At 49.7% G+C, this 15339-nt stretch overlaps 6 protein-coding genes across 6 annotated transcripts; 3 read left to right on the forward strand and 3 right to left on the reverse strand.

Annotated features, from left to right (window-relative positions):
- Positions 1-715: 715 nt before the first annotated feature.
- Positions 716-1839, reverse strand: N7510_006135 (SET domain-containing protein; the record flags this gene model as incomplete). The annotated part of the gene is made up of 2 exons (XM_056978061.1): positions 716-949; positions 1003-1839. Coding segments are annotated over 2 exons (1071 nt in total), but the record flags the coding sequence as incomplete, so codon positions are not given.
- Positions 1840-2353: 514 nt separating this feature from the next.
- On the reverse strand, positions 2354-4467 carry N7510_006136 (putative serine peptidase; the record flags this gene model as incomplete). Its single annotated transcript, XM_056978062.1, has 9 exons — positions 2354-2840; positions 2896-3055; positions 3114-3210; positions 3270-3357; positions 3417-3589; positions 3654-3776; positions 3846-4000; positions 4051-4168; positions 4225-4467. The coding sequence occupies 9 exons, from the start codon at positions 4465-4467 to the stop codon at positions 2354-2356; spliced, it is 1644 nt and encodes a 547-aa protein (XP_056834094.1).
- Positions 4468-6586: 2119 nt separating this feature from the next.
- N7510_006137 (exo-beta-N-acetylmuramidase NamZ family protein) lies at positions 6587-7828 on the forward strand (the record flags this gene model as incomplete). The annotated part of the gene is made up of 1 exon (XM_056978063.1): positions 6587-7828. The coding sequence occupies one exon, from the start codon at positions 6587-6589 to the stop codon at positions 7826-7828; it is 1242 nt and encodes a 413-aa protein (XP_056834095.1).
- Positions 7829-9117: 1289 nt separating this feature from the next.
- On the forward strand, positions 9118-11017 carry N7510_006138 (MFS transporter; the record flags this gene model as incomplete). The annotated part of the gene is made up of 6 exons (XM_056978064.1): positions 9118-9133; positions 9220-9496; positions 9553-9947; positions 10015-10076; positions 10133-10708; positions 10763-11017. The coding sequence occupies 6 exons, from the start codon at positions 9118-9120 to the stop codon at positions 11015-11017; spliced, it is 1581 nt and encodes a 526-aa protein (XP_056834096.1).
- A 292-nt stretch (positions 11018-11309) lies between these two features.
- N7510_006139 (cytochrome P450) lies at positions 11310-13003 on the reverse strand (the record flags this gene model as incomplete). Its single annotated transcript, XM_056978065.1, has 2 exons — positions 11310-11789; positions 11855-13003. 2 exons carry the CDS (start codon positions 13001-13003, stop codon positions 11310-11312), a joined length of 1629 nt encoding a protein of 542 aa, XP_056834097.1.
- A 1146-nt stretch (positions 13004-14149) lies between these two features.
- N7510_006140 (uncharacterized protein) lies at positions 14150-15092 on the forward strand (the record flags this gene model as incomplete). Its single annotated transcript, XM_056978066.1, has 3 exons — positions 14150-14559; positions 14617-14664; positions 14711-15092. The coding sequence occupies 3 exons, from the start codon at positions 14150-14152 to the stop codon at positions 15090-15092; spliced, it is 840 nt and encodes a 279-aa protein (XP_056834098.1).
- Positions 15093-15339: the final 247 nt, after the last annotated feature.

Consider the following 15339-nt stretch of genomic DNA (forward strand, 5'->3'; position numbering starts at 1 on the left):
CCTCACGATTATGCATGATGTCGTTACACCCTCCGGCTAACAGACTGAACCTCTAGCGGCGCGGGTCTGTCGGACAAGATTGGTGTCAAGGACGCATCTCATCTAACGCTAGAAAGGAAACATTCGACCCAGCTCGGTTCTCTGTTTGACCCACCCCGCAACTAATGCAAGCCACTACCTAACTTCCTGTCGTGTTGATCAAACCACGGGTGATGTGGCTCCGCTCACTGATTAATTTTTGCTCATATCAATCTAATCTGATGGTTGGTTCCAGCCATGCCACAGGGCGGTCCTCACCGAATATGCCCGGCATTGTCAGTTTCTTTCCGGAGCTTCCGTGCCCCTTTTTGTTGGCGCCGCTTGGCTCAGAAATACCCATGGCTCGCTTTCCCATCGGTGAAATTTGAAGCTTGGCGACTTCGTTCTAGATGCCTGCGGGCGGTGTCGGCCCACGGGTCGTGTGAGAAAAAGATACTTGCCGGGAGAAGCCGTTACAATTGCCGCCCGACTACGGTTGATACGAGTAGTCACTCAGCCGAACCCTTGAATGTGAGATGTCCATCGAAGCAAGTGCATTTCATTCAGTCATTCAACTCGTTATTGTCACAGGATTTCTCCAGTATGGTCCAAGATATCTTTGGTCCAAGATGATAAGCGTGTATTGGTATCTTCAAAAGAAACAGTGGTTGTCAAAATCAAACGACGTTCCTCACAGTATGTCCATCTGTGGCATCGCAGCCCACTCGGTTATTTCATTCACTGGCTCTTCGGAGCTACACCGGTCACACCGGCACACAAACCGGAATGATTTTCGAAGATGCTCGCGGCGGGAGGAAATATCCGTATATTGTGTCAGATCGAAGTATGAGATGCAGCACTCTTCTCCCGGAAGAATATCGCGAGATGTGGTAAAGACCATACGTCCTTCATCATCAGGTTTATGAATGATCTGAACGTGAGTTAGCATGCACTCATTTCACAGTATGGAAAATAGCCACCTACATTCGGCGAACATGAATGGTTGGCCATTGCTGCCGTGGGATACACGGCTGCAGCAAACTGCTCCCCTCGGTCAATTGGAGGATTCGGTAGAGGGAATATGCCTGTTTCTCGTGGGTAAAGGCCGAAAGAATTTGCCTCTTCTTGACAGATGAGATGGAGGATGCGATCTGTACTCATCCCATGCGGTAGCCCTGCGCTGCTCTGGAGATACTTCTTCACAAGGGTATTCCAGGACCGAACCTTGTCATGAGACCAGGTGTCGGTAGATCCGCATAATGAGTCAATGCCATCCCAGCCATGTCTCCATTGCTGAGACTTCAATTTGACCACCCCAGCACCGGTGGAGGGATCTTGCATTTCGACATGCCGCGTAGCAAGCAGTCGAATAATCACCCACAGCATGCCGAAGTTGTATTCGCCCCATTTGGTCCGAATTGGTCCCGCGTACCTCTTCAGCCATGTGCATTCGAAGGCATGTCGAGTTCTATCGGCGTCTCTGCAGGTGTTGCTGCACCAAACCACATCCGGGATGCAGGCATTGGGGCACGGATACCGCTCAGTATTATGGCAAGTTGCTCGGCGATTACAAGCGGGACTGCTGCAGATCAGATCATCGTTCACTGCTGGCTCATCAACGACAGGAATGACTGCGTATGGACGATCGACAAGAAGACAGGTCCCTTCGGGGACGAGGTGTGACACGCGCAGCTGGCGGCCCTTGACCGGGTCGACGCTCTCAATTAAATGCGGGTGGATCCAATCAGGCTGCGTCTGGGTGATCCCGTCTACAGGATTTGGTTGCGGTTGTTCGACAGTGATATATACGACTTCAGACATGGCGTGGTGGTTGATGCCCGAGGGGTATTCCCGGGGTGAGTTTTAAGGGTTGCGCTTTTTTTTGTTACAAAAGCTGATTTTAAGCGGCCATAGCCCGGCGAGAAAAATTTGCTCCGGATTTTCTGCTTATCTGAGAATCCGCTCTGAAGAGCGTTCCGTTTGGTTAGGGTGGACTGTGGGTCATTCTTGTCGCCATAATGAGCCAATACCGGCGCCACCCGGGAGCCCGAGGTGAGGTTATTCCGAGCGACTGCGGATGATTGGCGGTACACATAACGCCGCAGCATTGACCGTACATTATTGGCCAATCGTATCCTCGGCTCAATATTTACTTGGTCTAGTAATTAACCCAGCCGGTTATATCTAACTAGAATAAAAACAATTTTTAGACCGGCAATTTATTTTCATTGTGCCTGGATGGTTAATAAAACTTCTTTCTGAAGCTTGGCTTGACACCATAAACCTAGGCTCCACTGTTTTGACAGGCTCGATGCCCACCAACCCTCGCTCGACTTTATTTTTGATAGTATTCCGCCACCCATTCCTTGATCTGTGCGACTTCAGCGTCAATCACTGCCTGCACACCCGCATTCACTGCACCATTTTCAAGAATGAGATCCGAGCAGTGAATGCCGTCTGGAATAACATGAACGGGTGCCGATGGCCGGGACTGGAGTGGCCCGCCAGGGCGGAAGCCCGAAGAGACACCTGCCTCTCTCCAGGGATCATATTGCCTATTGAACTGTGTTAGATGCCGTGCAAATATTGCCTTGAACAAGGAGAAGAAGAGATCTTGATCATACCCATTGGTCCAAGTTAGTCGAGTTGTATCAGTAAGATCCCAGCCTTTGGTCCACGCGTTGACCTCAGCTGCCGTTTTGCCCTTGGCGCTACCGTAGGTTTGGCCTTTCATCTCGGGGAAATACAGGGGGCATTGCCTCTGGTAGTATTCGCCGTTGACAGTGCGAGAAACCACGCTTGGGACATCGGACGGCGCACCACTGGGTATATAAGTCAGAACGGAGTAACAATGCAATTCAAGTAGAAGAAACATACTCTTGCCAGTAGAAGAACGGCTCGTTGCACAGGAACCACTCCCATTGCCTATCAACAGTGTTGCTCACGGACAGATCCGTATACATAGGATTGTTGGGATCATGAGTGTTATAGCATGCAGTTGTGTAGTTATCACTCCAGTAGCCGTAGGCCGCGCAGGCTAAGGTTCATGTTCATCAGTATGGCCAATCTCTTGAATCCGAACGGTGTTAGCTTACATCCAGGAAAGTAAACGTTCTTGAACCACTCTGAATAACCGTGAAGCGCTTTTTGGAGACCAACACCATCGGGCCCGGCAACGGTGCTGTTGGCATTCTAAAAATATATCAATATTTGCCCTCGCCGAGTTAAATCGAGGTTGAGTTGCTGCATACCTCAACATAGTCGCAGAATTCGTAAAATCCCGAGTAGCCTGTGTAGAAGGAATTTTCCTGCCACAGCCATGGCCCGTTCTCCAGCGCACTAATTATGAGTAAGCTTCTCTGCCAATTCCAAGCTGAATCCGAAGGGGGCGTAAATACTTTGCAAAATCATCAAAATACTCCAGATCGCCGAGCCCAAACATATCTTTCAGGTTCTGTCGCTGTCTGTCTGTTCCGTGGCTATTCACTTGATCAATGTAATCAACTACCCGAGAGACATCAAGACTGCAGTTCTGCGGCATTCCCTCCTGGATAGGCTTGAAGTATTGCCACTGCCAAATGTTAGAACACAAAATACTCTTCGGAAAGGTAATAAGATATTGGAGAAAGGCATACGTAGTTGAAAATAGCCTCAACAGGAGCACTGGATGCATGGTAAGCCCAGAACGTGCCTGGGGACGTCGACTCGGTCCAGGCTGTCAGAGCACCGCTATAAGATCCTCCACTAAGGACCCAGGGCTACGGGGGGTGACATCAAAAAGTCAGTCGACTAGAAATGACTTGAAGGAGTGAATCATCGAAACATACCGCGTTTTGAGCATTGCTGCTGTGTTTCTTGTCGAAGGGAAGTTTTACGTTCTTGGCAAAGTATGTGAGGTCGGCAATAGAATTTTCCAAAGTCAGGTACTGCAGGTTTTCCGTCGTCAACTCGCTATATGGAGATGATTCTCCCCAGTAGCGGTCTACCGAGGTCTTAGTTCAATCGTAACTCATATGTTTGAAGAGAACGTACGTTCAAGCATGACAACAGCTCCATTAATTTCCTGCGCGTAGAGCCCAGTAATGGTCTTGTTCGTCAAGTAGCCGACATATCCATCAGCTGCTTCCTCACCAGGGGTGAAGAGGACCACCTAGAGTTTGCCAGGTTAATATCCACTGCCACAACACGGACGGGAAGGTCACGTACCGGTGAACCCTCTCCGTTCCACCATTCCGCGTTCCACCAGTAGCGTTGAGAAAATGTTCCCAGTTGTGGATTCTTGTGATCAAGCAGCTGCTCAAACGTTGAATTGCCGGCTAAGTTTGAATTGCCGGCTACGGCGTGGCTGTTGAATGCAGCCCTGAAAGGGGGTGCAAGGGGTCTCCGTAACCCTACAGCTTGGGCAACGGAGACACAAAGTAAAGATAATGTCACTGAAGATAACTGCATGTTTGCGGCACCCGAAAGACTAAAGACTGACAGGTAACACCTTATTCTTTAAATACAGGTCCCACGCGGCCTCTTTATAGGAGTTCCTACGGTGTCCGGGAAGTCCCTAGGACTGCTATTACCACACTCAAATTTGCAATTAGCCTCCGATCGAATCACAGCAGGCGAGGCTTAACGAAGCGATCGTAAGATCAATTTTCAGCCAAGTGGAGAGTCGCGATAGTAACCATCCCCGCTCGGGTAGTCCTTAGCGCGAAAACTGATTAGACCCATTGCATCCCCAAGATTAAACTTCCCCGAGAGTTTGCCATTATTCTCAAGAACCTTTAACAAAATATAGGAATTTCAGCATTTGGAAATTCTTTGAATCGGGTACCTGCAGCTCATTGTTGAAGGAGTATGGATGCTTCCGCTTCATTGTTGATCATCGGGTGGTGGGTTTCAGGGGTCCGAGCTAAGTTAGCGTTGCAATGAGCACAGTGCCCTAGTATGAATTTGCCGCCGGGAGTCCGACATTGCATTGTAGGAAAACGACTGCTCTGGGTTCCCCGCTTCTAAGTGGCTGCTGATAAGCCCTAATTAGTGTTAGTAGCCTTCCTTCAAGGAGGGCCTAGGCAAAAGTCACACAAGAGTCAAAATAGCCTGTCTGAAGATTGCCTCCGCACTTGTCACAGATGTCGCAATTTGGCCAGTCGGAATCTCCGACGTGGACTACCATCATCGCGACACAGGACTTGGAGTATTTAGGGGATCAAACCCGGCCCCATGATCTAGATGTTTGCACGAACCATTGATGGGTGACAGCGCTTAAGTTCTTCGATATGCGACAGCTATGGACTCGCCAGGGGGCAGGGCCACAAAGACATCTTCACTAACGAGGCCCTTCTAGTCCCAGCGGGCCACGCGAGCACTATGGGCTATTTTCCTTCTGGCCATGGTGGCCAGCAGCTCACTTCCGATAGTCATTTGCGGGGGATATTGAGAAAATCAGAGCAAAGAGAATGAAATAGGATGTGGCAAGCAACATCTAGGACGAGGCCCTCAGCCTCTTTAATAGGGTCATGTTGTAACCAATAACCGGAAGAATAGTTATGGCCTTGGACTAATCATGGATAAAGGCATGCGGAGTGAACTGCTGTCTCCGCGAAGGAAGCGATCGGCATGTCCTAGGGGTGTCGCGGAGCATCGCCGGTGGTGATTATCCCGGTCCAATAATTGCGTCCACTGGAATCAGCATTACGTACACAATTTTTTATTCGAAGGGCCTTTATTTATAATTATTTCTATCCTTGGTGATTTAGGGGTCCCCTGACGTGTTCGTATAATCCTCTTCGGTAGCTAGGGATATCGTCCATTACAGGTCAAGATATTTTTCTGCGAGTTTTTACGGCTAACCTTTAATATCAATCCGTCGCTTCGCTAGCCGATCTGCAAATCATTTCCCGGTCTATGGCGTGTTGCATCTCTATACACAATTTACTCTCCCCTATCACCAGTCTACCTTGCTGTCCTACCTCCACTACCACTTGCTCAACTGATCCCTATATAAAGTACTAGCTTCGAGTCACTGAGCGAAACGACGATCATGACTTGTTGGTCTAGTCTTTTGATGATTATACGTCGGGTTGCGGACGCATAGATTCCGCAATATAATTCCCGTAGAGGTCGGGTAAATTCGTAAGAGGAAGGTGCTTAACAGCCGTAGAGGGGTACTCAATGGTTCCTTCTACGGTTCAACCGAGGCAAGCTATTTGTATCTTGACTACTTGGAAAGTTCAGCTTCGGTCTGTTTGTCGGGATTCCCTTAAGCTACCAAAGGCAATTCAGTGATCCAGTTAGGTTCGGCGAGGGTGCATACTGAATACATGATTCAACTTATTTAGAGTTTTCTATTAATCTCTTTATCGTGACCGAATATGATCCTTCGCGTTTAGCTAATGTGACGTTGCCTGAAAATGCGGGGAGCGTGGGGATATGCATCGGGATTTTTAGCGAGAAGCGTGTCCGCTGCATGCTACTAGGATCGCCAGAAGATAGTGAGTACCACAAGCTTAAATAGTTGACCTCCTGCTCGGCCTTTTTTCCCCGGTACGAATGATTTTCTCTCTATCACTTTAACATGCAATTGACTCGCGTGCTAGCTATTATTGGCGCCGAATTGGTCTGGGCAGCGGCGACAAGCAGAGCAGATGCCGCCCCTGTGAAATCCGGCATCCAGGTGCTTCTGGAGAACGCGAAAGAGCTGAAGTCGCTGCAAAACAACCACGGCGTAGGAATTGTGACAAACCCGACTGGCTCACTCCCGAACCTGATCAATGATGTTTATGTGCTCCAATCGGAGAATGTAACTATCAATTCAATCTTCTCGCCGGAGCAAGGGTTCAATGGCGCTCAACAAGCGGGGAGCTCGAGCGGCGGTTATATAGATCCCCAGAGTGGCGTCCCTGTTCAGACGCTGTATGCGCTGACGCCACAACAAATGCTGGCTAGCTTTCGGAACCAGAGTGTCGACACCATTTTGTTTGATCTCCAGGACGTCGGAGCTCGCTTCTACACCTATGTTTGGACCATGGCCTGGATTATGGAAGGCATCGCGGGAACCAACATCACATTGATCGTGCTGGACAGGCCAAACCCGATCAACGGCGTTGACGTCGAGGGTCCACTGCTGAACATGAATTACACCAGCGGTGTTGGACTATTCCCGATTCCGCTGCGACACGGCATGACAACCGGTGAACTGGCGCTCATGTTCAATGACAAGTTTATCCCCAACCACACCGGCGGGCGCAAGGCGAAGGTGGAAGTTGTCTGGATGGAGGGCTGGACTCGCGACATGTACTACGATGACACGGGATTGCCATTTATTTTGCCGTCGGCCAACCTGCCGACTCTCGACAGCGTAATTGTCTACCCTGGAACAGGCCTGATCGAAGGAACCAATATTTCAGAGGGCCGCGGGACAACGAAACCATTCCAACTTCTGGGTGCTACGTGGATCGACTGGCATCTAGCGCGGGCAATGCAGTCTGAGAACCTACCTGGCACTGCCTGGCGCGAGGCGGCATTCATGCCGGAATTCGACAAATACGCGAACCAGACTGCGACAGGTGTTGAATTATATATCACGGACCGGAGCGTCTTTAGCCCACTCCGCACAACAATTGCGCTCCTAGTCAACGTTCGAAAATTGTACCCGAGCAAGTTCGAATTTATCCCCGATGACTTTGACATTCTGAGCGGCTCAGCTTATATTCGCACCGCAATCGAAGCGGGCAAGAATACAAACGAGATTGTCACTGGATGGCAGGAGGAGTTGCGATCCTTCATGCGGCTTCGGACCAAGTATCTCCATTACTAACTAACCTTTGGAGAGCCTCTCAAACGGAGAGTCGATTGTCCCTGAAAACTGCTGCGTATCTCTCTAGAATACGAACTTCGTTGTGAACGCAGAAATACAAGAAAATCTCATTGACAGATCTTGTCGCAGTAAGTGTCCTCAATCATCCTGAGGTTTACACTCTGAGGTCTACGTAGATATATATACTGGTAAAAATTAGCCCTCATTCTCATACTCAAACAAAGCGGCAGGCTTTTGAAATGCGAGCTACGGAAATTATCGGTTCTACTCAAAGATCAAAAGAGGAAAGTAACATATGACTGCTTCCGAACCCGAAACTCCGAAGTCCATGGCGATTCTATCCCAAAGTCCTCTTCGCTTTATTCAGTATTATTAATAAGGTCATCCGTCATTCCTTGTCAGCAGCAGCAATGACCAGTTGCATCATAGTAAAGTAAAGATTGACGAGACCGATCTCAGAATCTCGAGCTGAAAATATAACTGGTGTTTTCCGATGTGATGACAGTATCGTGCATTCGGCATTTCCCTTCCGATCGTGTGCATGGAACCAATCAAGTGGGGGCGCTTATGCAGTTGCCATGAGCAATGCACGCGGGCATCGCATAAGGTGTTTTACTCTTTCCCATGGGTCGGCGACGAGAGAAGCAGAAATACAACCCGCCCAAAGGCTGTGGGGATATATTCCCCAGACTCGCTAGGTCTCCAGTTCCCCGCCTTTTACCTACGGGGGTCCTCATCTGGTTGTTTCGAGTTGCTATTCAATGGATCCCGGTCAAAAGCTTGGCTTCTAAACTGGTGGCGCATTCCCGATCAGAGAACGAGCCCCCGGGTGTTTTATGCATACGATATGCGCCGGGAGCCGGATGGGGAACCTGCCGACAACCTGACCAGAACCCCTATGGTGGGTAGCTCCGAAATCCTACACGGTCGCAGAGGCAGGCCGTCATTAATCGGTGCTAAAGTCCGTCCCCACCCCTAAAGCCCGGCTTCCCTGCATTAATATTATTCGGGATTGCTCATAAAGCTGTTTTCCCGCTCTGTCGCTAATACCTCCTCTTTTCACTTCCTCTCCGGCGACCTCCCCAAGCAACCGGCACGGTTCCTTTCGTGCATCCGTTCAACTGGAGGCTGTCTGGTCGTCAAAAGCTTGGTCCGGTCTTACCTGGATACTCTAATTACGCAAGTCACGCCAACAGCCTAAGGTCGCCCCCTTCAGACTGAAAATCAGCCCCCAATTGCGTCCGAGCGTGTTTCATCAAGAGTTGCCATCTGGGCGTTGCGCCTCTAAAATGGCAGACGACGAGAGTAAGCTTCCGTTTTATTCTTATTTCTTTTTGTGTGGGGAGCATTTTCCCCACCGCGGAAAACAATCTTCTGAAACCGCTCTATAGAGACCTCTTCCGTCCACGGTCCTACACCAGAGAACAGCAATACGGATATTGACCATATCAATGAGGAGAAACTTTCGCAACACGAGGTGCAAGATATAGATGTCGAGAAAGGGCCTCTTGAGACACAGGATGGCGAGAATCAACAGAAAGAGAAGGCGCCGCGGGATCCTAATATCGTCGATTGGGATGGCCCAGATGACCCGGAGAATCCGTTGAATTGGACCACGAAGCGAAAAGCCTCTGCGACAATCTCCATCTCCTTGATCACATTCCTCACGTATGTGCCCTACGAAGCCTTTGGCTCTTACAAGACTAACCATGAATCACCATTAGACCCCTCGGTTCCTCAATGTTTGCACCTGGTGTGCCCGAGTTGATGAAAGCGTTCCATCTCACCAACACCCAACTTTCTTCTTTTGTTGTATCGGTTTACCTGCTCGGCTATGTTTTCGGTCCACTGATCATTGCGCCTCTGTCGGAAATGTACGGACGCCGAATTATCTATACTACTTGCAACCTGCTCTATGTGATTTTCACGATCGCCTGTGCTCTCGCCCCGGAGATTGGCAGCTTGATTGTTTTCCGCTTTTTTGCGGGCTGCGCTGGCAGCTGTCCTTTGACTATTGGAGCCGGTTCGATCGCGGATATGTTTCCACAGGAGAGAAGAGGTGGTGCCATGGCTTCTTGGGCTATTGGTCCTCTGATTGGACCTGTCGTTGGTCCGGTTGGTAAGTCTTTTTTTCTCTTCGTATTCGATTAAAAGGCACTGAACATAATGGATAACCTTTGACATAGCTGGCGGATATCTCGCAGAAGCAAAGGGCTGGAGGTGGACTTTCTGGGTCCTTGCAATGGCGGTAAGTGCGAAATATGACATAGAGAAAAAGAATAATAACAGCTAACTCTCTTCCAGAGCGGCGCCGTCTCTATCAGCTCGTTCCTCTCCATCCGCGAGTCCTACCCCCCGACGCTTCTCGACCGCAGGACGAAAAAGCTACAGAAGGAGACCGGAAACGCTAATCTACGCTCTGCCCTCGACGACGGCCGCAGTCCGAAAGACCGCTTTTGGTTCTCTATTGTGCGCCCTACAAAGATGCTCTTCCTTTCCCCGATTGTCTTCCTGCTCTCGCTCTATGTCGCTGTGATTTATGGATACCTGTATCTGCTTTTCACTACCATAACCGAGGTTTTTGAGAGAAATTACCACTTCTCAGAGGGATCAGTTGGACTCGCATACCTCGGCATTGGAATCGGGTCTATGATCGGCCTTTTCATCCTGGGCGTGACTTCCGACCGGCTGCTGAATTACATGACGGCCAGGAATGGCGGCATCTCGAAACCGGAGTATCGACTCCCTCCCATGATCCCCGGCGCGTTGTTCATTCCACTTGCGCTGTTTATGTATGGTTGGTCTGCTGAGAAACACGATCCTTGGATCGTGCCTATTATTGGAACTTCGTTCCTTGGTGTCGGCATGTTGATAGCATTTGTAAGTGCGGATCTAACTGCGACGCCCTTTTGCAACGTATTAACTTCGCCACAGATGACTACTAGCACATATCTGGTCGACGCTTATACCGTCTATTCCGCTTCTGCCATGGCTGCGAATACCGTATTCCGGTCTCTAATAGGCGCGATCCTTCCAATGGCCGGTCCGTCAATGTATGCCGCGCTCGGTCTCGGTTGGGGCAACTCACTGCTCGGCTTTATTGCGCTGGCACTTGCCCCGCTGCCCATTGTATTCTATGTGTACGGTGAACGTATACGAAACAGTAAGATGTTCCGTGTTGAGTTTTAGGCGAGCTATATAACGTTCTTCTCTGGTTTAAAATCTGTCAACTCTCCAGTTCTTGTTTCTTTGGCATCATCCTCAAAACGAAATGGTTGGTGTCTTTCAAATCATTACGGACGCATGGATTGGCGCTCTCATGGTTACTGTTGCTATAGTCCCGTTTAAGACTTACGAGTCGCTGCTAGGAAAAACAAGGTGATAGTTCTAAAACCAAGCTGCGTGTTATGCATGAGGCACGTAACCACCCTAACCCTGTATTTGCAGTGGTCCAGTCTACTATCGACTAGTTACCTGCAATTTACTCTTCAAATGGAGGGAATCGACTCATAACCGCTTCAGCGTCCTCCAGCTCCTCCCTCAAAATCCGTCGATGTGCCTCGCTCCTTACCCGAATCTCACATTTAAATGGAAAGGGTCGTATATTGAACCCCTGCGTATAGTCAAAAGTATCATAGCTTCTCTCAGACCCGTCGGGATTTTTCGCCGGCCGAATTTCAAATGCCCACAGCAGGCGTGCCAGTGCAATGAACAAGGAGTTCTGCGCCAGTCCGGCACCAGGACAAATACGTCGGCCCCATCCAAAGGAGCTATGACCTTCCTTAGCAGGATGAGGCCTTGGTGGTGATGCCTCGGCGATGTCCTCTTCTGACAGGGAAGGGAGATACGGCAGTATGGCTGGATCGACGGACAGGAAGCGGAGTGGGTTGAAGTGGTGGGGGTTCGGGTAATAAATTGGGTTGAGATTAATAGCCCATGAGTTGGAGAGAATTGTCGTGCCCTGCGGGATTGTGTAGCCCTTATATGAGTCGGCAACAGAGTTGGCATGTGGGGTGCCCCCAGTACGGCCACGGGGCGGATTCGAAGCGTCTCATTGCAAAGTGCCTTGATATATGGCATATTCGCCTCATCACTGAACCGTGGTAATTGGGAGGTTCCAATTACGTGATCGAGTTCTGCATGCGCAATGGCTTGAACGCCTGGGTTTGTCACTAGCATAAGGATTGCGCTGCAGAGCGTACTAGCCGTTGTGTCACTGCCAGCTCCAAAGAGTGACGCAGGCACAAACGAGAAGTCCCGTTCACTGAGGACGCCAAAAGAAGCAGGGTCAGACTCGCGTGCTTCAAGAAGCAATTTTGTCAGAGAGTCGGGGACCTGGTCAGAATTCTTGATTTCATCCTGGACACGCCGAACAAGACTTATATTCGTAGCAGCCTCTTCACGGCCTCGGCGTTGAATCTCTGCTTTCCATGGCGCAAGAATATTTGGCACATGCTTGAGCCAGGGAATTGTCTCAGCGAGGAACCGGCCTGGTACATTGAGGGATGCCGAATATTGCATAAAGTCAAGTCTTTCGCGAATGACCTTAGAGCTCATAGAATCTATCCGATGACCGTAGGCGATGCTAAACACTACACTTGCCGTGAACCGGTCGATGAGCATCTCGTATGACTCCGGCCTATCAAGCAGGGCAGCACACAACCTCGTTGCCTCGGCCTCTTGCACAGGCTTGTACAGGCGGAGTGCGGAGGGGTTCAGCGCCTGATGAAGCATCCGTCGTCTTATTTGCCATTCCTTTCCATAAGGCTGCACCAAAATACCCGCATTGTCCCAATATAGTTCTCCCATTACCACGAAGCGGGGGCGGGAGCTGAACTTGGTGCTCCGTTTTTCGAGGAGGTCTACCGCCACATTCGGGTCAGATATCACAATTGTGGGACGGCGGCCAATCCACAGCGTGAATATTGGACCGTATTGTTGAGCCCATTTCTCGAATTGGATCCATGGTGATGATGTTGGGATTATTAGTTGGTTGCCGAGGAAGGGAAGAGGTATTGGTCCAGGGGGGAGGCGGAGGAATAATAAGATGTCGTGGACAAGCACTGATAGGATTGGAAGCGCGATGATTGCAAAAGCGAGGGTGTATGGTTTTGCAAGCAGGAGTTGAGGGAGGAAGGATATTGCAAAGCTATCCGTAGGCGTTGTGAGAGTCATGTTTGTCAAGGTGTAGTTATACTTTCGAGTGGTCTCCACCTCAATCATGCAAAAGAATATAGTTGTTGTACTCGATTTCTCACGGCATGTGCATTCGGAGTTATAACTGCCGGGAACCGGCCCCACGACTCCACATTGGGGGAGGGGAACTGCGGGGAAGGGCACATTTGTACAGTAGGTAAATCAACTCGCTGTCTTTGCCGGAGCAGAGGCTGGCTTAATGTGGGGCAGTTGGAGCTGTCTACTTCTATCTATGAGCTGTGAATCTTTCCGCGTTGTTTCGGTTAGGTATTCGTAATGCTGATCGATCGGATATATATTGTACAAGTGCCGGGTGGATCGAGATCCCAAGTAGCCAAACACTATTGTTATGACTTGATTTTTCATACGAGACCGGGCTTTTTGTCTTCTCTCAGTTTTAGACCTTAACTGAGGCTGTCTCTCCAATCACTCTCCAAACCCTTTCGAAACTCGGACGCTATACATGATTACCTCAGCAGAATCGTCCAATCAGGGCGTATCATGTGCTGTCGATCCCCCCCGGCCGAGGAATAATGTGAACCGTTTCTCACTCCCCAGTTCAAAGGAGCGGCATCACCACCATCTTCGATGCAGCGGGAGTGGCAATTTCCGAGTTGATGGAACGTAGCGGCCGTCGATGCCGTCGCGTCGCAGCCATACCAAGTCCCGGAAGGGCTGTTTGGAGTGTAAACGGAGACATGTCAAGGTAGGTTCGTTCATGTGCGTATTGGTCGCTCAGTTCGCCGTGTGTACACCCGCGATTGAAAACCGATAGTTTTGAATTGCCCACACTGTTTCTTCTCCTACAACTTATATTGCTCTCTGCAGAGTTAAAAGCCCAATCTAACATGTTGTCAGTGCGATGAGGGGAGCCCGAAATGCTCGCTATGCAAAAGGCGAAAACTCGAGTGTAACTATCCGCCCTCAAACGAAGAAGACAGCCCCCCTGAAACATCGACGTCTCATGATGGGTCTGACAATGGGTCTCTGATCCCGACTACGGGAGATCCGTGGTCGACTCGTATGCTGGAGACAAGGCTGCTACATCAGTACTTAACCTCGACGTATCACACTTTGTCCGAAGACGATATATCGGCCCATCATTTTTCTATCAGTATTCCTCGCATGGCTACTCTTTTCCCATACTTGCTTGATGGCTTGCTCGCATTATCTGCATTACACCTGGCCTCAATTGAGACCGTTAACCGTCCATCATGGATCAATGCTGCTTTGCGCTACCAGAGCCAAGCGTGTTCTGGGCTCGGGAAGGTTCTCTCCAACATCTCACCGCAGCATCTAGAACCGGCCTTCATGTCATCCGTATTCATCATGTTGTTTGCGACCGGTCTTCCAAGTATATCCCCTGAAAACCGCCCGGCGGATCCCCTTTCTGCGGTTCTCGAGGTCCGCACGTTGATCACTGGCTGTGCCATGTTATTCAATCAGATCAACTCGTTTGACAGCGAGGGCGAATTGAAGGGCTGGAAATGCTTTAGTGACCGACACGAAGATCTCACAAAGAGAAACCTCAATAGGTATGCAATTTCATTCCGAAGTCTGCACCAAATGGTAGGTATTGACGAGTTTTGCAGCGATGGCTTATTAGACGCAAGAATGGTAGAACTGTTGGAGTTACACCAGTATGTCCCTTGCGAATAGTATTTCACGCGGTACTGATGATTATAGAAAAATTATGGAATCGCTCGGCCGGTTGCACACCACCATCGACAAAAGCCAGTGCCCAGGAAAAATCACATATCAAACAACTTGGCAGCTTCTTTACCGGGCTGTCGAGCCGTGGCCTAAGACTGGCCCGTATGGAGGCCTTATTGCATGGCCGCTATTCATCACCGAAGAATACCTAACGCTTCTCCAAAAGGGCGACTGGCTAGCCCGAATTTTCTTCCTATATTATGGGGTATGCATGCGCCTTCTGTCCCACCGGTGGTATGTCCGGGACTGGGGCTGCCAGCTTGTTGTTGCGACGCTGGAACCACTAGAAGAGATCCCGCCTGAGTGGGCCGAGAGTGTTGCGTGGATTAGACAAGCGGTCGATACTGATAGCTAGTCTAGACAATAAACAACAAATGCTATTATGCACTTGGTAGGTGCACAGTAGAGTTTGTCGAGGACACAGTGCCGCTAGTTAGTTATCTATGTTACTCCGAGGCTTGGCAATTAATAATTAGCTTATCGGCGGGGTCTCGTGCCCCTTCCTAGTACCGACGGAATCTTTTATTATCTTCTTCTTCCATTTATAATCACCAGAAACGCTACTTATAACAGAACAAAAGGAATATTTTGGCACTATCTCT

The sequence above is a fragment of the Penicillium lagena genome (assembly GCF_028827675.1).
Source record: "Penicillium lagena strain IBT 129212 chromosome Unknown utg000003l_segment0_segment0, whole genome shotgun sequence".
NCBI lineage: Eukaryota > Fungi > Ascomycota > Eurotiomycetes > Eurotiales > Aspergillaceae > Penicillium > Penicillium lagena.